The sequence below is a fragment of the Ammospiza nelsoni genome, chromosome 2 (genome assembly GCF_027579445.1).
Source record: "Ammospiza nelsoni isolate bAmmNel1 chromosome 2, bAmmNel1.pri, whole genome shotgun sequence".
NCBI lineage: Eukaryota > Metazoa > Chordata > Aves > Passeriformes > Passerellidae > Ammospiza > Ammospiza nelsoni.
In genome coordinates this window covers 104,210,914-104,236,127 of record NC_080634.1, presented here as the reverse complement: position 1 = coordinate 104,236,127, position 25,214 = coordinate 104,210,914, and the positions used below count along the sequence as shown (strand labels likewise).

General features: G+C 38.0%; 1 protein-coding gene across 2 annotated transcripts in view; it reads left to right on the top strand.

Moving 5' to 3' along the window:
- MAP3K15 (mitogen-activated protein kinase kinase kinase 15) overlaps positions 1 to 25,214 on the top strand; it is an 81,068-nt gene that overhangs the window by 13,071 nt on the left and 42,783 nt on the right. The window contains exons 2-5 of one of the 2 annotated variants that reach the window (XM_059494066.1): positions 11,665 to 11,804; positions 15,111 to 15,134; positions 20,177 to 20,248; positions 24,631 to 24,824. In XM_059494066.1, the coding sequence (XP_059350049.1) occupies positions 11,665 to 11,804; positions 15,111 to 15,134; positions 20,177 to 20,248; positions 24,631 to 24,824 (430 nt within the window). The remainder of the gene's footprint in view (positions 1 to 11,664; positions 11,805 to 15,110; positions 15,135 to 20,176; positions 20,249 to 24,630; positions 24,825 to 25,214) is intronic. The other variant, XM_059494067.1, reaches the window with a different exon arrangement.

The window sequence follows — 25,214 nt, the reverse complement described above, 5'->3', positions numbered from 1 at the left end:
AACTGCATGGTCAAGAAACCCCATCTCTGAAATCCCAGTTTATCTGACTAGGTTAGCAGCTGTGGGGTAGGAAGAAGCAGGTATGGAATTCAGTTCCACAGGCAAGCATTCAGCTGCTTAAGCCATGATAATGCCCTTTTCATTCCTGCAATGTTGTCAGCCTCTGTCACGGTGTCATTGCTTATGTCAGCAGCCAGTGAGGCTGATGGGAACTGCTCTGTTCCCCACGAGCCCCACAGTCACTGGTGTGCCCTGAGCTGTTCTCATGGGGTAATCCCAGCAGGAGCTAAACACCACTCACTGTCACTTCCTCACCAGCAGGCTTGGAGAGAGAACTGGAAGAGTAAAAGTGAAACAGCTCGTGGGTTGAGAAGAGGACAGTTTCACATAAGGCAAAAGTTGTTTGTGTTGTGTTATTGGCACCAAGGCCAGCTCAGGTTGGGTCACTGCTGCACTTGCACTGCTTCTTGTAAGGCTTCTCCTCCAGTGGTTCCTGCTATAAGCAGTTTTTATGACATGTAACTCATGGTTGCAGCCATGTAAAGGTGTATCTGTTAAAATCTGCACCCTTGCTCCCTTTGGGCCAGAACATAGGGTTTAAAATGGCAATGAAAAAAAAGAAAAGAAAATTTACTCTATCTCACCCAAAAACAGCACAGCTGTGTTTAAAAAAAATTATTAGAATGCTAAAAGTCTTCAGTTTATTTTAACTGTAGTTAGGTAGCCAGCATCTCTATCTGTCCATCTACCTGTCTATCTATGATAGAGTAGTTCACAGTATATATAAAGGAAGGATTATTTATCCTGAAACTTGTAGTGATTAATAGTTTTTGCTTTTTACACTATACATGGTCAAGTGATTGACGTCAACCTGAAATAGCAAACTGCTTTGTCTTTCTTCCCCATTTTACTTGTGCTGGGAGCATGTTTACGAGGTTTAAATAACAGTAATTTTAAAATATAAATACTTCATTCTGGCATTCATGAAATATGATTATAATTCAGTAGGGATGATTCTAAGAGATGTGTACCATCTCAACCTAGAATCTTTTTCACTATTTACAGAACTGGATTTTTAAGTTACAGATGCAAATGTCTTTTGTTACACAATATGTGAAAAGTGAGTTGTCCTGAAATTAAGTTTTTAGCTGTTATTTCTTTCAATTGTTAGTTTAACAGTTTCTTCAAGTACTTTACCAGGACAATAGTGTGAAGCTGGTAGCTGATACCACTCACAGGACTGATCAGCTACACTGACAGAGCTTCTGTCTGCTACTGTGCAGGTTGATGGATAAGGAGAGAAGAGGACAATGAGAGAGACTTAGTGGATCATGTGAAGGAGGTAGGACTTGCAGGTTCATCTGCCTGAGCCACAAAAGCACTGAAAAAGCTAAGATGCAAGCAATGAGATCTCTCTCAGTTCCTAACCTGGGATCTTGAACAATGTAGATTTACAAGAAATGGTATAAATATCAGTCTCTTGTGCATGTCACAAATTCTATAATGCATTGTTTACCAATGTGTAGATCTTGGCAGCATCCACCTGATTTGATTGTGGTTGGTAAATAAAGGTCTGTGACTGTGGTCCCAGAATGGGTAAATTTTTACAATCCTTCCTCAAGGAAGGGAGGTTGTGTAAAGGGGTCTGTGCTGTGAGTTTCCAGAGACAGTGTGGACATAATCTTTTTGACTTCAACCTCTCACACTGCTGTGATTTAACTCCCTCAGACTTGAGGTTTTGTTGTTCCTGGGACCTCACAAGCTATGGTATGAAAGGAAAAAAAATAAAAATAGAAGCTTAAGTCTATTACTAGCTTTTATATTAATGACTTTGTCTTGCAGGGAAATGTAATGCTTATATTTGGCTTGAAGGTATTTTTGTGAAAATTTAATTAATTTGTAAACTTCTTCCATAGATGGGGAGGTTATAGTCAATGCTTCAATGTAATTAAACAGGTTATATGAGTAAGAGGAAAGACCCTGGGCTGAGATAGCACATGCACAAACACCTCTTAAAGATGTGAGTCATCCCCACAGTTGTATAACAGTGAGTGCCAAAACAAACAACATTGTAAACTGGGACTCACAAATGAGCTCCCAATTTATGGAAAACTCTAGCAAGAGTTAGGTGTTTGAGAGATCCCTAGAAGTCTTAGGTGAGGATTTGAATTGTGACAGTCCTTCCTCTCTCACAGGTAGAGAGAATGTGAGTAAAGTACTGATGAGAAAGATTTATAGTCCTTCTCCACTGGCCATTTGTTGGTTAACTGATGGGAACACATCTAGGGAAGCATCTGCTGAGATTATCTATTTCTTAGTCTGGAGTGCCTTAGTGGTTGATAAAATCCTCAAAGCAGAGCTGTGAGGCTCTGTGGAAGGGGCACTGAACACCTTCAGTGTGGGTGTCTGCAGTTGCCTGGATTCCCCTCGTGGGCAGTGGAGAGAAACTGGCACTTCTGGGCTGAAGTTCATCTCCTGAAGTTGGCTTCTGACAGATGAGGGGAATGGGGCTGGAAAAGTGCTTCTGCTCTCTCTGTGCTGACAATGGAGGCAGTGACAACAGGCTCACCTGAGACCAAGCATCTCCCTTGTGACTCTGAGCAGCTCACTGCCCAAACTTTGCTTTGGAACGAACAGCATTTCATGGGGCTGAGAGGAGTTACTTCCAAACAGCTTCACCCATCTGACAAATTTCTGATTTGGTGCTTGAAAACTGCTTTATTTGGCATGAGAGGGTGTTTAACAGTTGCCAGGAAAATAAGTTTTCCAATGCAGTCTCAAAATGACTTGAGTTGGTTTGGATTAAATCTCTTAAAAGAAAAAAGGAAGAAACAAAACCCAACAACCTGAAGCAAAGACTGGCAAAGTTAAAAAGGACTGAAAGCAAAGCTTTGTCATGGAAAATATTAAGCAATTTCTAAGCCTAGGCATGTACTGTTTACAGTGAATTATATATTTCCTAACTTCTGCAATTCAACATTTAAAGAAGAGTTCTTTGAGGATTAGGTCTTTGTTTCCTTCTTTCCCTAAACTGCCAACTGTAAAAAAAAAAAGACCAAAAAAGTCACAAATTATGCTATCTTCTGAGAGAGGTTATTATCAGGTGTTTCCAATCATACAATATTTTTCTTCTTCATACTTGTGCAAAGCATTAAAAACACATTCTGAGCTTGGATGCCTCTGTATTACATTAACTGCATTCATTAACTGCATTACTTTTCTCCCCGTGCCAGTTCTTGTGGGTGCTGGTTGTATTCTGATTTGGCAGAGTCTGAAAGATTCTCCCTGAAGATCTGTTAAAGAAATAATAAGCATAGGCATTCTATTGGCACAATTTTTGCTTTTCTAGATCAGTAGAATTGCCCTGTTCTTTTAATACAGTGTCTTGCCCTGTTTGAAACTTAGTTTTGCTGTGAATTTAATAGTATTTAAGAAGTATCGAAAATGTTAAAGCTTTTGCTGTCAAAGCATTTTTGGAAGTGTCCTTGTTTCCATTTGACAGAATAGTTCCTAAAATGCAATTTCAGGGCAAAAATTTGAAAAGCTTTAGATAATGTATCTAATGAATAAGAAAACCTCAAATCATAAAAATAAATGAGAACTTAGGCTACAGATCAATTCCTAGAACTGGCAGTGTTGCTCACCTGCTGTAATTTGTTCTGTTCCTCTCAACTAGAGTGTAGTCTCTTGGGTGATGTAATTTTTGGAACAGACGTTTAGCTATTAAGGAATATGTATTAATTATAAATATGGCACAAATACTTTGTTGTGTTTTAGAAAAATGAGTTGTTTTAAGATACTAGTTTCCCTGAGTTGCAATAAATGCCACTGAAGCATGAAAAATATGTTCTAATTCTATTTTTAGTGTGTGTTCCATGTACCAGAGGACAGATGAAAGATGCAGTATCTGTAAAGTAACACCACAGCACTAACGTGATTTCTGGCTGCAATGTTCAGGTCTGAATGTAACCCTATTGTGGAGCTGTTTGTATGAAAGGGGGGTTTGTACACAATTACAAAAGCCAGAGATGAGCATTGGCCCCTCAGTCTTAGCTGTTCTGTTGTTTTGCATGGTTGTCTGATTTTCACAGTATCATCTGAGGGCTGATTTTGCTGGATAAGAATTGCCAGTGAATGGTATAATGTACATGTATTGCTAAGATAGCCTAAGACTAAAATTTTCAAAGGTTGCCAAAGCTAGAATTTGAAATCAAAAGGACAAAAGACTATAGGTGAGAACTGATCTCAAGAACAAGAAGTTTCTCTCTAGTTACGATTCCACTAAATATTTAAAATAAACACAGGTTTTGTATTCTTTATCTACATTAAAATGCTGTCAGGCTCGGTGTACATGATGCTGTGCTGGTTGAATTCATGACTAGTTTCAGTCCATGTGCTAGACGTGCCTCTGTTTTTGATAGACTGGATTATTCTGTTTTCTGCTTCTTTGCACTTCACATTTCACCACCTGCAGCAAGGCTGTCTGAAGAGCGCTCGTTCCTGTGCAATTTCAGGCCACTGGGGGTTCTCCCAGGGCTTTCACTGGAAGCTGTACAAGGCACTCCTGTTATCTGTACAGGAGAAAAATAGTGTTCCAGCTTTCTTACCTCCACTTTCAGACTGTAATCAGACTGTAAGTGCTACAATTTTTCTTGGTAAGTTTTAACCATTCTGGTAGTTTAAAACCTGCATTATTTCAGCTTTTTGTGCTGGGATCTGAGAGGATTGAGTTTGAGTGTTCCAAACTTTTCATGTGCACAGGAAGGAGGAGCTGCCTTGCTGGGCCACATGAAAGGACTTTCTAGCACCATCCTGATGCTATGGTTAGAAACACATTCGGTTGTCAGCTATTCCTCCTCCTCCTCTTCCTCCTCCTTTACATGGATGTGTCTGCTTTCCACACAAAGCCCAGCTGGCCCACTTTGCTTACCACAGCTGTTCCTAGAATTGTCTCTGGAGGTGGGACTTTGCCAGTGTTGATGTGTTGTGTGTTAAGTGGAGTAAAGCAATCATTTGAATTGCTACAGTTAGTAATGCTTCTGGGCAGTGAAAAGGCTCATCTGAAAAATTAAAAGATTTTTTGTTTCCCAGCAGTAGCAGAGCTCAGGATTTGCCTGGTCCTTTCAGGAAAGTTATTTAACAGCAAACTTTCCTTAGTCAAGAATGCTGCTGCTCCTCATTTAATACGTAGTTCATCTTCAGCATTCTTCATTCACATGTACTGAGCAGAGCAGTTTCACAGGGAAGGATGTGAAACTGGTTTCCAGGGCAAGATTTGACACATAAAAAAGAGGAAATGCAAAAGAGAGGTATGGCTTTCCCCTCTGTGTTTGTGGTTCTAAGACTGCTGGCTTTTATAATTGTTAGGTACTTCATGGTTGCCTTCCATATTGCTTGGTGTGAGAAGTGGTGACACATTTTGGGGTGTGCTGGCCTTTGTCTATAGTAAATCACTTTATAGCATAAAGCCTGTTGCAGATGTAATGCCACAATTAAGTAAAATGCAAATGACAATCTCAGTCTGAGAACAAAAATTAGAGGTGTTGCTCTATTTTTTAAAAACAGCACAAGTCTGAAATTACCACTTTACAACACTTCTTGTATTTTTCTGAGCAAACAGACAAACCATGGAAAAGAACCTTTTAGAATTTTTGCCACTTGATGCCCAGGTTTTCAGAATTCCCAAAACACTTGACAAATCCATTAAAGCTGTGAAAAGTAAGATATAAGTATAAGATATAACTTAAATTTAGATTTTGCTTCATTTTATAGTATATGGATAATGTACTAGAACTGGAATTCTCTGTGTTATCTTCTCAAAATAACAATAAATTTAAAACAGTGAATTAAAAATTATTTGGCTAGTATTTAAGTTTTCTTTTCTCCAATTTGTGGTTGGTGTCATCAATAAAACCTGATAATGTCACTTTTTTTTCAGTGCTTACTATATGTGAACAGAAAGAAATTTTTTTCCCACACTAGTATGAGGATTCATACCTAATTTAATTCTTATTTTTCCTGTCCTTTGAAGCACTTCCTTTTGCCTGTGAACTAAACACCCTGTCAAAGGAAGTGCCCTCCGTGCATCAGAAGGTTTCAGACATGCACTGTGCATGCTTGTGTTTCCTGTCCTGAGGTAGCAGCAGGCTGGAATTTGCAGTCAGGGCTCCAGCCACTCCAGACTCCTTTGCAAAAGTTGCAGCTTATAAAACAGTGTGTTTTTTTTTTTAAAGATGCTTCCTAAGCAATTTCTGAACTAATGCAGTTAATTTTAATTTTAGTATTAGTGCTGCACAGAAGTGCAGCACTTGGTTTTTACCTACAAGAAGCTAAGTGTAGCCTGAAATATATGAAGTTGTTTTTAAAATGCTGTTTAATGTGATTATAACATATACAAATCTGTATTGCTGGACAAATCATTACTGATTCCTTGGTTTTTATTTTTATTACCAATTCTGGCCCTGTAGCAAACCAGTGATGTTAGCAAAGTTCATGCTGTAGTATTGCAAACTTGAAAAAGTTGAATTGAAATACCAGAAGTTCCTAAATTAAAAAAAAACAGCTTTGTCTCCTGAGTCTTTCAGCTTCTGAAGCAATCTGGGTTTAATTTGGTGCTGTGTATTTTAATTGGAACAATATTTTTTTCTGAGAAAAGTAAGCAGATTTTTACAGGATACCATGATTATAAAGCACTAAGATATAAATGAAACTTGATTCATTATGAGAGCCATAATATCATCACAAATGTTGACAGTATTTTTACAGTAATATTGGCTTGTGCCTAGGATCTAATGGAGGGCACTGGCACTTTGCTGGTATAACAAACTGTGCTGAAAAATCACCTCAACAGTTCAGTTAGTAGTTGCTACCAATGTGCTTTATTACCTTGAGCTTCCCAGTTTCTGGGAGTATGGGGTGGTGTCCCTTATGTTTTAGCTGAAGTGGAATCTGCAAAGGGTTCCTAGTTTTCAAATATACCAAGTTTTACCATAGTTATTTCCCTGTGAAAACTTTGGTATTGTCTTCTTTAAGGAGCTGTGCAGAAATCAAAATGAATATATATCCTGAATTAAGGATTTTAATTTCTTTTTCTTTAGGAGTGTTGTTGTTCTTCTGAAGAATTTGACAGTTTTCTTGACTGGTTTTCAAGGAATTACATATTTTTTTACTTATTGACTATGATGCAAGTCGCCAATCAGCTGAAGCAATACAAATGTAAAGGTTCATAATTTGCAGGGTGCTAGTGAATAGCAAAGGGCTGAGTTGTGCATTTCCCTCCAATATGATTTCTATTATCACATTAAGTTTAGGGGTGTATTTGAAATCTGTTATGTTTAGAAAGGTTCCAAATGCTGAAAAATAATGAATCCAAAATAATGGAGTAAGGTTCTTGCTCTGCACGGAGGTCAGTCTTAGATTAGAAGTTGAAAGCAGTGCAGACTTTTTCTTCTCTTAGGCCTCCTAGATTCTATTTAACTATCAGCATATTGCAGGCTATTTCTTAATTTTCTTCTGTTTATTACTTTTTAACTTACAGATCCCAAAATCTGATGCCAAAATTGTCCTTTTGCTAACAATTCCATAAATCATAAAAAAGTCGTGCGAAGACTTGTGATTTATTTAGATCATTAATTGTATGATGTCTTCAGGTGGATTTCCAAATAGAGAAATAAGTCCCTTGGTCTTAATCTGTTTAATAATGTTTTCCATGTTGAATTATTTATTAGTTTCATAGTCTCCTATTTTACCACAGTTAATGATCTCTAATCTTCATTTCAGTTTTCACAGTTATTTGTCTCTGCTCTGGTAGACACACTAATGTTAAAATATGTAAACTGTAGTATAAGAAATGAATTAGGTGTCATCTGCTGCAACAATGCAGAGACCTAATCAAGACTGTATAAGCAATAGTTCTGAATTACCTTAATGCTCTACAAATACACACATACCATTATCATTTTACAGTGGAAACAAAAGCCTAGACAAATGAACTGCAATCACATAATAGATTGAGATCAGTTTTTGGGTTCATGACAAGAATTGACTACTTTGAGGATGAAAATAGTCTCATGGGAAACTACTAGAGGATAAAATGAGTTGAAATTATATGCAATGCTTAAGAAGAAATGAGGGAGAACACATTTTTATGGGTATGCTCTTTTGAACACGAGTTGCTAATGCAGAAAAGCCATAAGTTTAAATATTCTATTCCAGAATAATTTGAAATTGTCATATGCAACATTAATCACATCCCCATGCCTCTACTGCATCTGGTGGATGCATTGTACAGATTTTCATTTGGAAGCCTTCTGTCCTTCTAGAGAGGCTGTACCTTCCCCTGCTCTCTTTCCTTCTGAACGTAGGAAACTCTCTCCATTGGTGGTTTAGACCTGTGTGAAATATTTCATTATCACATAACATTTCTCATGTGTGATAAGAGTTGATAAAAATTGCCATTAGCTTTTGCTTCACCCCTGTCTGAAATGGAGGTTGAACCTAAATTAGTCAAGGGAAGTCCAGAAGTACATTTGGCTGACCAGGCTCTTTTGTTATGGGGAATGGGAGTTGAGAATGAACTCTGATTGACTTATGTTTCTATTCATAAATCAAAATTTGCAAAGCACATACTAGTGTTGAAGTTATTTCTTTTAATGTGTCTCTGGAAGTTTTAGGAAATTCTTATCTCTCTTATCAGCCATTCTAAATGCACGGTTGAAGTGCAGGGCCCCATGTCTTGTTTTTAAAGAGGTGTAAATGAAGAAATTTGGTGTAAATCATGAGAAAAATGCCAGATAACTGAAACAGAAGTATTTTTGGTGTTGCATACTAGCTTTGTTCATTACATGATTCACAAAACTGCCTTACTCCAAGAGGAGATATGTACCCCTGAGAACAGTAGTTCTGGGGAGTGTGCTTAGACCTAGCCATAAGTGACACTGAGCACTCTCAGCCCCCCATGCACTGGGTGCATCCCAGGCATCCACTGCTTTTATAAGTGTTTACTGTGGGTCATACTTTCTCCACCCAAATTTGCATTAATTTCATGGGCCCTCTGTGCTCGTGCTGCATTTCACTAGCACGTTAGTAAAGCTTCTTTGCAAGTGGTTCTTTTTCCTCCGTGCTCCAAGGCTGCTGCTGTTACTCCTGAAGGAGCACTTGGAGAGCTCCAAAGGATTGCAGCTTCTCATCTCTGCTTAGCCCACAGCCAGGAGCATGTCACGTGCTCTGCCTCTGTCCGCTGTCATTGACTTCTGTGTCATTCCTTGACTCCCATGCTCAAACTGAATCTACTCAGTTATCTTCCTGGAGCTTTTTCTTACCTTGCATGCATATTTTTGTGATACATCTTCATCTCTGCTACTCTTCATTTGGATTTATTTTTATTTTATCTTATTTACGCCTATGTTTGTGAGGTGTGAATAAGCAAGGAAAACCTGTTCTCATAAATCTTTTTATCATGTGTGAATTAATATCTAAGGGATGAATAACTATCCTTTTAAGTGGAGGTGCTTATTTCTGTTCTTATGTCCATGTCATGTATTTTTGATTCCACTTACATGGCTATGGAGCAGCAATCAACTGGAGACGAGTTGTAGACCAGATGTGGCAATGATCTGTGTACAGCCCTGTTTCAATGAACTCTGTTACAAATCATTGCTCACATTGTATTGTAAAATGCAATATCTGTACACTATAACACTGCATTATCTGATTTCCCTTGCCAGGGCGATGATTTTGATTTCACAGTATGCTGATTCCCCAGAAACACTCTTATGCAAGCAATAAAAACCATCCAAGCTCCTAATTTTTTTTTTTCCTAGATGGTATTTGATTCTCAGTCTGCTTGTTAGTTTCTCTTGAATTTGTTCTATAGATAATTTATTTTTTAGTTTTACATATAGATAATTTATATATTTAGTTTTCCAAAAGGATTTGGAAATATTGGGGTAATCTTGATTCTGTTGAGTTTGTGGAGCTGAGTTTTACTTCTTCAAGCCTACATGGCCTCTCTCAGTTTACATAACATTACAGTGTGCAATACTAGAATTTTATTCATGCTGCAGACAGCTGGCTAAACATTGGAGCTGGAAAGATCATCTGTAGATGATACAGGATTTGAGTTTTATATGAATAAGGGGATTTTCTTATGCCATGGTTTTGTGCCAGGGTTTTGTTTCTTTGGTGGGTGAGGGAGGTGCATTTGGATTTTTTTTGTGTGTTGGGGTTTGGGATATTTTGGGGTTTGGGGTTTTTTATGTTTGTTTGGTTTTGCTCCTGAACAGTGATGTTTTGGTCTTGAAGCAGGTCTTTAGACTCAAAATGTTCCTTGTGTTTTAACAGGAGTCTCATAGTAATCCAAGGGACTGGCTGACCTCCGTGTGGTGTGTCAGAATAGGCTGATGGAATTGTACAGGAGCATATATTCATGGCAGGTTTTTCCAAGAAACTGCCTACTAAGTATGGAGTATTGATTCTTGTGATGTGTGACCTTGGTGCAACCAAGGTTAACTGGCTGCTGCATTTGGGTCTCAGCCATCAGACCTGCTTTTAGATTTCTTGTTTACTGGCAGCTCACCCTTCTGTCTTTCCCTGTATGTACCAGGCACTGTCTGTTACCCCTCCAGAGACACAGAATTTACTGCCCAGCTGCACTGAGTCTCTGGAATCTGTTTTGAACCTCAGACACCCCTGTGGTTTCAATGCTAAGGCTCTATTCTTATGAATACTTTGGATTTCAGTTTATGTATCCCAAAGTGGTGAAAGCAGACAGACATATAGATACAGACCTCTAAAAAACTTCAGAGCAAAATTGTCTTAGGAATATATATGGATATAAGGATCAAGAAATAAAAACTCAGCATTAAGTGTCCTCTTCTCTAGTTACCCCTTCTTCCTGCATTGCTGTTTAGGTCTATATGAGAACAAAATGGTGAACTCAGAATCTTTTGTCTGTATCTCAGCTGTTCTGCATAATATGGGATATTTCTTGTTAGCTCTCTGCACAGCTCTTCTTGCACAGATGTAAATGTTCTTACTTGTGTTTCTGACTTTCATTTCTGACTGGAACACTAAAGAAGAGCAGTGGAAGTCTTGCTTGTCTACTTGTGATTGAATTCCCTCATTGCTCTGCCCCCATCTTGAAAATCTTGCCTGTAGCCTTTAGAGTCAATTTTCAGAGTAATTTCTTTTTCTACTCTTTAGGAATTTCCCATTCTTTAAATCTCAGCCTCTTAAAATAAACTTGGTCTCACAGTTTCCCCTGGTTTTCTAATTTACATTATTATTTTTAGATGTTCCATCCTGAATATTTGAAACTTCTGTCCTATGGGTATTCATGCTGTCAGGCCTCAGGGAGCAAATGCAAAATTGCTTTTTTACCCAAGGCATTCCTGATGGTGTGATTTCAAAACCTTAAGCAGGAGTGATAAACTCAGCCTCCCAGTTAATGTAACACTGATAATTTCATGAGTGGCTCTTATCTTTTATATGAAGAATAAAATCTACTTCTCTCATAAGAAAATGACCCTTATTTGAAAATGTTGCCTTTGTCTGTTCAGTGTGTAATTTCAGGATTTATTTTAAATCCTGTGTAAGATTAAAATTGGGTTTAAGATTATTATTTTTTTTAGCATTGTCTCTTGTTTTCCACTTCTCTCATTTCAGATGTTGCAGTTGTGGACATGAGTGATATTTCCAAGCAACCATCACTGTTCTACCACCTTGGCGTGCGTGAAAGCTTTGACATGGCCAATAATGTTATTCTTTACCATGACACTGATGCTGACACTGCTCAGTCTCTCAAAGTAAGGTTCTCACTTCACAATCTGCTTCATTTCAGAAATATCTTTATACCTGATCCTACAGATGTTTGTGTTTTTTTGAAACTTACATTTAATGTAATTCCTGATAGCTGTATAATTAAATCCTGCCAAGAAAAAGCAACTATTAGCAAAAACAGTAATAATAGAATAAATAAATGCACGTTTTTGTAAGAAAAGCTTCATAGTGTGGTACTAATTTTTCTTCAGGTAGTTAGACTTGGAATTGAGAGTACAGGTCCAATTTTTTCCTTCCTTTCCCTCTTTTAATTAGACTACATGTAAGAAAAAGTTATTGCCTGTATAATAATAACTTGAACAAGGGCTGTATTGCAGCCTGCTCCTATGTAAGCACTTCTGTCAGATGAGGTTTGTATTACCTATGTGCTGACTAGCTAAGACTACTAGAATCTCCTTTTTATTGCTGTTTGAAAATAGGAAAAGACATCCTCACCAAATCTTTTTATAAGGCTGTTGTTCATTTTTATAGTAGGATAATACATGCTATACACTTAAGTCCTGAAATTACTGTTCTGGATGCAAGTCATATATTGTGGATTTTTCTGCCTTTTTCAGTCCAGGCTCTCTTTATTTTACATCACATTTAGACTTTTGTCCTCTATATCATCTGTTGCTACTTTTAATATAATCCATTTTCTTGCTACCTTCACTGAGACAAGCATTGTTCATGGTTTGTTGTTTTTTTCCTTATTTTGAGTTATTGCCCCTTGCTACTTCGCTTTTTTCTGCATCATTAGTGTCCAAAAATCCTTTTTGGAGTTCTCCAGCCTCTCTTGATTCTGTAAGAATTTTAAGTCTCCTTTTTCCTCAGAAAAGCTCTGTTCTGTCACAGCTTCTCATTCCTCTTCTCTGCTCTCAAGGTCTTTGATTTTGCTCTCATGTGTGTCTAACCCATACTTCCTTTCTTCATGTGGTGATCCACATACACATTCACATTCCATGTGGTCTGGGGTCCCAAGAACTCGGAGCTGGAGCCTGTCACACTCTTTGCTCTGTGAGATTATCCATATGGATACACACATATGGATACTGGCATGTCCTCCTTTCCTCCAGCTAATCAGGGTGGGCAGGCATACAGCTTTTCATCCACTGCTGGTAATACACCTGAAATACTTCATTTTTATTTTTCATTAACACATTTTTATCTTTCTTTATGCTGTCACTCAGATGTTCTGATTAACTTGGTTCTCCCAAGGATGTGCCCAAGTCTGGGAAGCACAGGCTAGTTGTTTTCTATTTGTTGCTGCCCAGTGAGGATATTGGTTTAATTTCTGCACTTCCTGCCATAGCACATACTCAAGCCCCTGCTCTGTAACTGGAGTGTTGAAGGATCTCCAGGATTGCATCCACCTGTGGTTGGATGTTCAGACTGATTCTTGCAAGTCTGTACTGTCAGTTCAAAGCCTTTTTTTCTAATAATGTAATGCTCAAATTTAGGGACTGGGGAACACCAGAATGTCACTAGGTCACTTCAGGCTAGAAAAACTATTATCTGGCTTCACCTTTCTTCTTCTAGGAACTCTGTCAGTGGCACTGATATCTTACTTATCCCTCAGTTGCTTGCATAACTCCCTTGGCCCATAGCATATCTTAGATGGGATCATAAAACTTGATTTAAGTTCCTGGAACCAGCTAGGAGAGATCCTGTGTATCAAATGGTTTAAGCTGGACACTGAGACAGGGTTCAGTGCTCCTCTTGCCATTTGTGTCTCTTCAGCAATCGAGCCCCAGTTCAGTGCTGGATAGCATTCAAATATGCTAATGCACCTTTCTAAGGAAGACTTCAGAAGGTAGGCAGGGACTGTTCATGGGGTATTTCAGCAAAGAACAGTTCGGGACACATTTCACATCATAGGTGCTGGGTGGTTTCAGAAGACTTAATTTCTCCCTATTGAGAAAGATTTAACTGCAGTAGATAAAGCTCTGTTGGAGATACTTGCTTAGCTAGATAGACATTAATTTCCAGATATGTAGTATTTCAGCTGTCTAAGCCTTCCATCACTTTTGTTATGAAGTATTTTATTTTGGTTAAGGAGTTTAGGCTAATTAGGAATTTCATTTAGGTTTTAATACCTTTTTGACCCTTTTATTCTGAAGTTTATGAGTAATTTGTTCAGGGTTTGTTCACTTCTGTTCAGAATTATATTACTTTACTTGGACCTAAGTTGCTGTGCACACTCTTAAAAGTGGTGCAGAGTCTGAGTGTTACAAAGGCAGTATTGATGTTACTGCTGTTACTTCTGCTGAAGATCTGTGAAGTTCTGGCAACCTGACTTTATACAATTTATCTTAGGAGCCATCCTGAAATTACCCCAAGAGTTTTCTCTTCAGTTTCACCAGTGTTCTTTCAAAATAACCTAGTTCTGAGGATATAAAAGAATACGTAATCTTGTTTTCAAGAGAGTTCTATCTATAGAACTAAAACTCTTAAATGCCTCCTGATATTTTTGCCTGTTGTTGAGGAAATGGGTGCATGGGCATGGGCTGTGCAGTGATTGTCCAAGTGGATTTCAGGCTGTCAGAGATGAAGTTGCTCAAGCAGAATCGTCTCAGGTTGTCAGAGCCCATTTAATTCAAGTATATTGAAAACTTTGATTAGAAACAAGTCTATGTCTAATATTTGTAGCGTGGCTTACCTGGAGACCTCTTTAGTTTGACTAAGCAGTGTTCATTAAACATGAAATCCATCACCCAAGAGAAGAGAAGATTACTTACCAGCAATTAGATGTCTCTGAGGTCTGTTTTACATGTCCTTTAGTTTATCATTTGCTTCATTGTTTCAGTGTCTGTCCTTAGATTTTGAGGTGAGAAGAATTAGGCTGTTGAAGGAATGTGTTGGTGTGTACCAATCTGTGTAGCCAAGGGGCTTAGGTATGGGAAGGATACTCTTTCAGGGAGAAAAACCCTCCAGCTTTGAATGCTTTTGTCTCACAAACGCTCAGAGTGTGACTGGGTGTGCCCAGTCTGAGATTCCAGTTACTGCTAAGTAAAACTTTCTTTATTTTCTGAATACTTTTAAAAGTAGGTTTCTTCACTGAATTGTTAATTTTTTCCTAACCTGAGCTGCTGAGACTCTTCTTGATGTTGTTCTGTCCCTTTATTGGGAGTTTACTGTGGCAGGTAATCTGGATTATGCTGTGAAGAATGCATTGTGTGTGTGAGTGTATATATATGTATGTATGTATGTATGTATAGCAGTGGTTTTTATTGGAAATAATAATTCCCAGTAAAAACAAATAAACATTTCTATTACCTTTTTTTCCCCCACAGGATATGGTATCTCAGAAAAACACAGTAAGTATTAAATCCACATTCATTTTTAAACACAAAATGAAGATCCTACATTTGAAGCAACTTTAATACCAAGGCTGCCAAGCATACATATTCTCTGTATGGTTAAAGGCAGTTGTTTTACCAATCTATAATTCAAACTTTTGGAAAACTTGCTGGCACTCCAAAGTAACACTAGATTTTAAAGCTACTTTTCCTTATCAATTCCTTTCTAAGTTGTAGAAAAGTGCCAGTAGATGTAAGTTTTATTTGTGGGTTGACAGATCCAAATATAAACTCAGAAATTCAAAGTCTCTTTTTCCCTCTACCACTATCACCCATTTGTGCAAATATAGATGTTTGTGATGCCTTAATGGGGTTTGCTGTTGTATCTCAAACAGCTTTGGCTTCTGTATACCTGTCCTCTAACTTAAACATTCACAGATTTACTTAGAAATGCTTATGCCTTAGAAAAACTTATTTCCCAAAGTAAAAATATTCTTACACTTAATGCAAATAAAGCCAAAAAAATAAGTTTGAAACAAGATAAAATGTAAGAGTTAAGACTTTTTGAAATATGCCATGTTATCTTATATAGTTGTGTATTTTGCCATAGTTCATACCATGTCAGTGTTTCATTAAATTCTCCACACTGTTATTTTGAGGACGACTAATTTTTCAAACCTCTTCCACTTCCATTTATCCTGTTTCTTTCCATTCACCATATACTTTTATTTTCTTCTAAACAATATTGAGCAAGATTAAAATAATGAAGTGGTGTTAGAGTTTGATAGTAATTTTAAAGAGAACCAGAAGAAAAAATGCATTAGTCACAGCAGTTTATTTTGAGCTGCTGTTATGACTTGGCCACAGTGCTCCACATAGGCTAAAGATAGATCAGGTTTAGCACATGCAAATGCAGATCATCCTTCTTGGCTGTCTCAGGCATCTTTGAACCAGTTTGACCTGTGTGGTGGGAACTGCATTTACTGCTCTCTGGCTCTCTGAAGGGGGACTCAGAATGTGGCAGATTTCATTGTGAGTGCTACTATCCATCCAGTGGTGGATGACTGAAATTTCAGGACCATGAGTTCCTAAGCAAGAGGGAGAATTGTGAATGAGCTGTTTGGTGGTAATACTAGACGTGGAGTAAATGACAAAGGGGTGGGTGGCAAGTTCAACCTAGTGCAATCAGATTAGCAGCCTACAGTCTTTTCTTGTGGCAGTCTTTCTCCAGGAAGGGAGGGTATTTCCCTTCACACTGAAGAGAAGATTGAATTACAGAATATGCTGAGTTGGAAGGGCCTCACCAGGATCATTGAGTCCAACTCCTGGCCCTGCATAGGACATCCCTAAGTCACACCATGTGCTGAGAGCATTGTCCAAACACTTCTTGAACTCTGTTAAGCTGTTGCTGTGAGCACTTCTCTGGGGTGTCTGTTCCAGTGCCCAGCCACCCTGTGGAACCTTTCCCTGATGTACAACTCAAAGCTTTCCTGACTCAGCTCCATGCCTTTGGTTCCAGTGACATGGTTTCTATGGTGGGGTCTGATATTGGGCCTGTAAACACCTTGTGGCTCGCAGAAGGGGCAGGGAGATATCCCTAAGCTGGGATCCTGATTCCTCCTTTAAAAAGGAGGGATTGTCTAACCCACTTTCTTCAAGTGCTTAAATTGTGAAAAAGAATTGTGAGTAAAATACAGTGAGGTAAAAGTGGATGACTTTAAATACAAGTATGGATTCTTCTTTATATTATTTGAAGTTGTTCATACCTTTTATTATTAAATAAATGTGCTCCTGTATTTCATTCTTTTATCAGTATTTTTTATTCAGAAATTAGAACAAACTCATGAGCAAGCTAAATAATTCACAGGATAAAACTATGTTTTTTTAAGATGAAGTTGACTTCAAATAGACAATTGCCTTCCCCTCCTTTCAAATCCAGTGAGTTGTGATGAGAGGTTTGCAGTTTACCACTGATCCAATGTGGAGCCACTGCTTCATTGCTTGATTAAATATTTTACAATTGTATTGCAATGTCTTGTTTGAAGTGACTTGCTAATCAGGGTTGCTGTGCTTGTTAAGTAGGTACATAATTGGAATGAATTTGTTATATCCAGTCAAATATATATTTTTATAACCATTTCAGTTTAATTGCTGAATATTAGATGCAATAATTAATTCCCCTATAGTAGAACTTTGTGTTTTCCTTTCCCTTGTCCTGAGTGAAAAATGTCGGTAAGCCTCTGCTGTAACTGTGGAATAGCAGAGCCTAAATATGCTTTTTATCAGGGGCTGGAGGCATGCTGGAAAGAGGAGAGATATCTCCTATGCCTTCCTCCAGCCCAGTGTAGCCACAGGAGTATCATTGCAGGAGAAGTCCTCTCCATGTTTTACAGGCTCTGTGGCCATGCATCTGCAGGGTGTGTAAGGAAAGGGGAACAACTCAGATTGTTGCCAGCACACCTTTGTTCCAGCAGCAGGAGTGAAACTTTCTGGTCTGGCTGCTGTAGCTTAGAGCTTTCTCTGAGGTTTCCTATTTATCCTACAAATCTTATGTCATCTACAAAGGTGCAGAAAAATCTTAGCAGAGAGGAGATGTGGAGCCATGCTGAAGTTGTAGAGAAGGTGAATGGCTGCTGTGTCATCAGGGCAATTTCCTTTCATGTGTATCACACGAAAGCCTTGAAGAGAATGAATATTTTACTTGTAGAGAAAGCATTATTCTAATTCAGCATTGAGGAGGAGACAAGAGCAAGCAAACTGGACATGAAGATGAAAACAATGCAGAAAAAAAAAGTCAGCAGTTCAACTGAGAGTTGGCCTGAGTATAGCTGATCTAACAGTGAAAATTATACAGCAGATAGCTGCAGTGGTGGGAGCCTGAGAGATTTAATAGTTTACTGTCTGAAAAAGGAGTGTGAGTAGGAGAACTTCCTTCCTTCCACCATCCAGTAATGCAGTTTTCACAGATAAGAATGAAGAATGTGGTTCAGTTCTACTTGACTTCCCCAAACAAGCAGTTAAAATTCTGTATTGATAATTTATTGCATACTTGGATGTGAAAGGAAAGAATTATTATCTATGGGAGTTCAGTTCCCAAGGAATAATTGCCCTGGCATGAAATTCAAGATCAAGATTCTGTGTCCCATCAGTTGGATTTCCTTCTGTAGAGCTCCTCTGAGCTTTAAGGACATTTCTGTTAGTTTTAATAAAGATTGCACAGCTTCCTAGTTTCTGTCAAAATTATTATCAATAAAATAAATGGCAAATATGCAGTCTTGCAGAGCAGGTGCCACTGTGGAATAATGGACTGAAGGACAGAGGAAAAAAAAATTACTTATGGAAAATGCTTGTGCTTTGGAGTTTCTTTAGATGTCAGCTAAACATCAGTTCACTGGAGAAATGAAATTTCAAGGATTTTCCAAAGCAAAAAATGCTTCAAAAAAAAAACCTTTCCCCAAACCACTGTAATAGACAAAATCCATTGGGAAGTTTTTCTGTTTTGATTCAAAATTTTTTACCATCCTTGACTTTTTTTTTTTTTTTAAGGAAGGAAATTTCATCTGCTGCTATAGGATCTTAAAAAATTATGAATAAAAAAAGTTCAAGGTCAGGTGAAGAGAAGAGTGAACAAGGGGCTTTAGAAAACTGCTGGAGTCAGGAAGCAAACCGTGCAATCCTTTGGGTGGTAGCTCTAGGATTGGTTGCACATAGTTTGGGATGCACACTTTGATCCATTCAATTTGTTTGAATGAGGCATTGAAAATACAAACTAGAACTTTCCACTATGGAAAAATTATTATACCAAGAGCAGAACATAAGGAGAAAGGCTAGTTATTTGTTCTTTAGTTTATAATATGCCTGAAGAAATTTTAATAACCCTGTTAATTGCATTCAGGGAAGATGTTTAAAGGAAGGTAGGCTGACTATTAAACCAAAAGGTTTAGATCATTGTATACTTAGGCCTGTGGGCCTGGTGAACTATTTTTAGATATTTAAATGGTTATTTTTCATGAAATCCTGTAGCAGCTCTTATAATAAGCAGTGAATAATGTCTGGGCCATGGAGGAGTCATTAGCAAAAATTCTTCTTGAACCAAAGGGAACTAGATTGCAATTTATCCTTGCCACAAGGAATTTTTATGTTGAAAAATCTTTTTTTATTGTAATTGGCAGAAAGTTTCTTCAGAGGCTTCAGTAGCTGTTTAAATAAGACTGTATGTACTCTTTAAAGGCAATAAACATTTAAGAAAACTAAATAGAAAGATTTTGGCACTTGGACTCATATTCTCCAGTTAAGTAGCCCTCATGGATTGTATTGAGAGCCAAGACTGTGAAATATGATTACATTATATGAATTTAATTTTCTAAAGAAGTATTATTGCAGAGTTGCTTTCAATTTGTTATTTTCTGATTATTTTTACAATGTATAAAAGTTTATATGATCCAGTCTTTTAATGATACATTTCTAAAAAGGCCTGAGGTAGCAGAAGTGTCAAAAGGGATTGTAAAAGGGCACAGAATGAAAGAGCAGGAACATCTTAAATTCAGTAATTTTTCTTTTTGAGTGGAAAATAGTACAAAGGCAATGGGTAAAAATAAATGCTGCTTTTAATGCTTTTAATAATGAAATATGCCACTGTTACTTTAGATAATGAAAATTAAGGCTTTTAAAATTTTTGTGTGAAAGTTAGTTTTTATGGAAATATTACCATCTCAAGCAATATGTAGTAGTTGGACTATAGTTCACTAATCACATAATGAGTCTGACAGGTTCATAAAAATAAGACCTGAAAACATCTTAATGGTGACACAGGAGATGTGTAGACATAAATCGTATAAATAAGAGAAATCCAAAAGATAAGATAGGTAAGAGAAATTACAACTGTTTGAACTGTTTTCTTTGCCTTGTAAATATAGTCTTGCTGCAAATATCTATATTAATTTTCTGTTGTTTCTTTCTTTAATTATTTCTTTATTCATGTGTCATGTGTGTCTTTTTGTTTCTTATGGTGTTTTGTGGTGGTGTTTTCCTCTTTGTTGTTTTCTTTCAATTTGGAGTAGGTTGCCAACCTCAAAGCTTTTCTTCGTGTTCAAGTACCTCCTGAATACCACAGTGGTAATCTAATAGGCAAAGTATGTATCCCTTTAAATCTGCTTTCTCTTGAATAGATATGCCATTCTTTCACTGTGCTTCTAGACATGCAAACATAATAATAATAAGGATGATTTAAGAATAGTGCTTGGCAGGGTCTTTCCTTCAAGGTGGTTGGAGTACTTGCTCCTTGCAAGCTATATCCCAGAAATTTAAAGTGTTTGTCTTGTGATAATCTCTCTTCCCAGTCTTTACATAAAATATAGTGCATTTATTCAGCTTTAGAAGAGGAAGTATTTTTTTGAAGTTTATAATATCTTAGTCACTGTAGTGGGTTGACCATGGCTGGATGCCAGGCGCCCATTAGAGCCATTCTCTCGCTCCCCCTCTGCAGCCAGACAGGAGAGAGAAAATAGAACAAAGGGTTCATGAGTTAAAGACTGGGAGAGGTCACTCATCAAATACAGTTATGGGCAAATCAGGCTTGAATTAGAGATATTAATTGAATTTATTAGTAATAAAATCAGAGCAGGATAATAAGAAGTAAAATAAAACTTTAAAAACACCTTATGCCCCCACTCTCCTTCCAAGCTCTACTTCCTATCCCAGCAATGCAGGGAGACAGGGAATGGGGTTATGGTCAGTTGATTACAGGTTGTTTCTCCCACTGCTCAGGGAGAGGAGTCATTTCCCTTCTCCAGTGAGGGGTCCCTCCCATGGGAGACTTTTCTCCATGAACTCCATCCCTCAAGCAAGTTCTCCACAAATTGCTGTAACATGGGTCATTCTTCCATGGGTGCAGTCCTTCAGGCACAGCCTCTCCAGTGTGAGTCCCTCGTGGGGTCACAAGTCCTACCAGGAAACCTGCTCCAGGCTGGACTCCTCTCTACAGGTCTGCAGGTCCCTGCCAGGAGCCCACACCAGCACAGGATTCAAATGGGGTCACAGCCTCCTCTTAGACATCCTCCTGCTCTGGTGTGGGGCTCCTCCATGGGCTGCAGGTGGATCTCTGCATCCCTGCGATCCTTCATGGGCTGCAGGGGCACAGCTGCTTCACCATGGGCTGCACCAGGGGCTGCAGGGGAATCTCAGCTCCAGGATCTGGGCACCTCCTGCCCGTCCTTCTCCACTGCCCTTGGTGTTGTTGTTCTTGTCACTGCCTTGTGCCTCCTCCTCCTGTTCCTGCCAGTGCCTTCTCCACTGCCCTGCAGCGTTGTTGCTCTCGTATGGTCTCATTCCACTCCTCTGTGACTACATCTGTGCAATAACTTTTTTCCTTCTTCTTAAATCTGTTATCACAGAGGAGTTACCGTCATTTCTAGTTGGCCCAGCCTTGGCCAGCAGCACATCTGTCTTGGAGCTGGCTGGCATTGGCTGTGCTGGACATGGAGGAAGTTTCCAGCAGCTTCCCACAGAAGCCACTCCTGTAGCCCCCAAGGCCCTCCTGCTACCCAAACCTGGCCATGCAAATCCAATACATGCCCATATGGCAGGATGGATAGGAATGTGGTGTCACAGAAAACCCTAACACTTGAGACAACAGTGAGTTAAACTCCCTGAACACTCAGGAGTTTGTGATCTCTTGGAGTCAATGCAGTTCCTTTTCTGTTACTTTCTGTATTTTCCTTCTAACTGCTTAGTGAGGGTGAGTAAGTATTCTTGGTTCTTGAGTGAGTGGCAAAATTAATAGCATGGCTCAACTAAAATAACTGCACTGTTAGCTTGGCAGGAATAATTCCCTCCTTGAAAGTGCAGAGATTTTTACTCAATGTTACCTATCTGGGAGAAAACATACCTTTAATTTAAGTGTAGCATCTCTGTCACAAAGTGACAGTTGCACCACAGTAACTTTACCAGTACAATTTTAAAAAACCCCTGTTTATATTAAGATCAAAAGTTTACTTTTAACAGCATTAAAAAAATATTTGGAAAATATTTTAAGACAAAAGCCACTCTACATTTGGCCTGGCTTGCCTAGAGCCTAAAAATGGCTTCTGTGGGCCTCACTCTTTGAGCCTCTCAGCAAAGGTGTGGCCTTCTGCTTAATTCCTTTAACTATTTCACCTGAAGAACAGATCCCTTTCTCAATGTATTTGCAATTATTTTCTGGTTTTTTGGGGTTTTTTTAATGTTCTTAAATTTATGGCTTGTTTTATGATTTTAAAATGTTGTGATTAAATACAAAACTTTCAGTGCTGGCATGCATTATATGCTGGAAGATGAGCTATTCGGAGTTTTGAGGGGTTTTTGAGTCTGCTTGGCTGTAATTTTTAACTTCAAATTTCCCAAAATCAGACAATCAAAATATCTTAGCTTCTAATCCTGAAATTAACCAACTTATCATATAGTCTTGATAAGCTATAAAGTTATAATTCTATTACAATTAAATATGTAATAGTTTATAGATATATATATGTGTATACATATGCAGGTAGGGTTGCCACATACATTGCTTTACATACACCTAAGCCATTTATTATCTTTCAAAAGCAGTAGTTGGTGTGTGATAAGGTAGTAATTTTCAAAATTATTAGCTTTTGGTATCAAGAGACCAGCATCCTGAACAGAAGGTCAGAAGAAGCAAGGGTGATGTTTTCAGCCATCTCTAATTCTTGTTAGCAGAAATAGATGGAATGGTTTTTTACATAATAAAGGTAGGAAAGACTTTCCAAGGCCACACCGTCTATATGAAAGGGTTTTATAATTTATTATATGTAAATATTGTACAGAAGAGCTAGAAGACAGGAGCATTTAATTGCATAGATTTCACTATGCAAAAGGAGACAAGAAATCTAAGTCAAATAGATGATATGTTGGCTGGATAACAGTACAATGTTTGAGGATAAGATTATTACAGTATTTCCCATGTGTAAATAATTTTTTTTCTGAAAATTTCATTGCTTTTTCATTAGATAACTGCAGCTCTTTGCACCTCAAGATACATTACCCTTTCAAATTGGATGGGCTTTATTCATTGCAGGAATTGCTAATTTGCTGTTGAAGATTTAAGAATAGACTTTATAGACAAGCAGCTTTTGTGTTGCACTGAACTTACTGTTTATTTTAATAAAACTCAGACAAACCTGTGCTAGCATATTGGTAGCTGGGATTGCAGTTTTTCTGTTTTTTGTTGGGAAGTAAAGATAAAAGTCCAACAGGTAATTATATTGTTACAACAGGGATAAATTAACTTAGGGTTTGTAAGGAAGGAATATGACTTGATCTTTATCTAGAAATAGTTTAAAATTCTAAATCCTTGCTCAGATCAGCAACAGGATGTACTGATACAGGTTTTTTTATCTGTAATTTTAGTAACTGCTTGCCCTACATTTTTAAGTTCCTGTGAAAAATCTGTTTATCCTGTCTAGTTTACTAATAAATTCAATAATGTGCCATCTTCATATCCATTCTTTTCATCATCCCAGCATTCTCCCATTGTTCAAGGTGACTCTAAATGTCTATGGCTTTTCTACATGCTTATATTATATGAAAAAATGGCAGGTATGATTTTGCTGTGTATGTTCAGTGCTGAGATACCTCCAACTCAGTGGTAGTTGATCATGGCAGGTGAATCATGTTGACCTCTGCCTCAGTGCTCCCATCTAGTTACTCCCAAATATAAAGTTCACCTTCCTTTTAAACAGCAAAGAATTGCCATAGCTGGAAGGGGATACAGGTGCTTCTTCCAGCTGTTGAAACCTTCACAGTGTCTGATTTCTGGGGTCTTGCTCAGGGGCTGAAAACTCTGAACTTGCTGGTTTTGGGCTCTGAAGGGCCATTTCTTGTGTCCTCACCCATTTCAGCACCTTGATTGTATATACACGTTTTATGTGGCCTGTTAGGTTTTTTTGGGTTTTACTTCTAGAATTTTATATTACAAAGTCTGTTACAAAACATTTCAAAATTTTGGGGTTTGGCTGGTTAGGCTTTTGATGGTAGCATGCAGCAGTTTTGTTGTGGGCTCCTCTGGATTAAACATCTCCATAAAGTCCTTCCAGTGTCTATATTTCTGTATTTCTCTCATTGTGGGGAGCTCTGCATTTTATCTTTCCTAGCACAGGGTGAGCTTAGAGGATGCAAGTACATCTCTGAAGCCAAAAATTTGGGAGCAGAATATCAGCTGGTAACTGTCAGACCCTGCTAGGATCTGTGCATTACATTAAAAGGAAAAATTGAACAGTTTTGTTCTATTGTCAGTTAACAGACTTGGGCCCTTACTCATCAGTTTTGTTAGTGTTTGTAACTTTTCCACACAAATTTCCTTGAATTTAATGCTTGCAAATCTTGTATTAAACAGTGCACTAAAACTTCTTACACACCAGCACTACTCTAGCTGTTTTTTCTGTCAGCAGAAGATTCTGTGTATACACAAGTATATTTTCTCTTTCATTTGTTTTCTAAACTCTTTTTGTTTTTATTTTAGGCTTCAAGTGGCAATTATTATTTTATTCCATACATTGTCACACCTTGTGCTGACTACTTTTGCTGTGAAAGTGATGCCCAACGAAGAGCCTCTGAGTACATGCAGCCCAGCTGGGACAATATCCTGGGGCCGTTTTGTGTCCCACTGGTGGACAAGTTTCTCAGCCTTCTCAAGGATGTCCATGTTACATCATGGTAATGTTACAACACATACAGTTCCAGAACCTTTGATAGCCTCTTTTTTATATTATGAAAAAAGAAGGTACAGAATTTCTAGTTGCATTGATTATAAATTCTTTTATTTTTCACTGTACTTAATGTAATGTCAAAAGAAGCTGCCAATTTTGCTGCTTTTTGTATTCCTGGCCTGCAGTTGTTGCAGTTAACTAACCATGTTGTGCTAGAATTTGATTTATAGTTACTTTCCAGAAAGCAAAGGCAATCCATGGGTAAGATAAAGTGCTTAAGTTTTACAGGGTTTAAGGTCATAATAGGAACTAAGCTCATAGATTTCAAAGCCAAAAACTGGCCTTTTCTGTCATCAGATAAAATATATACATGGTAGCAATGGGCATTCAGTTTAAT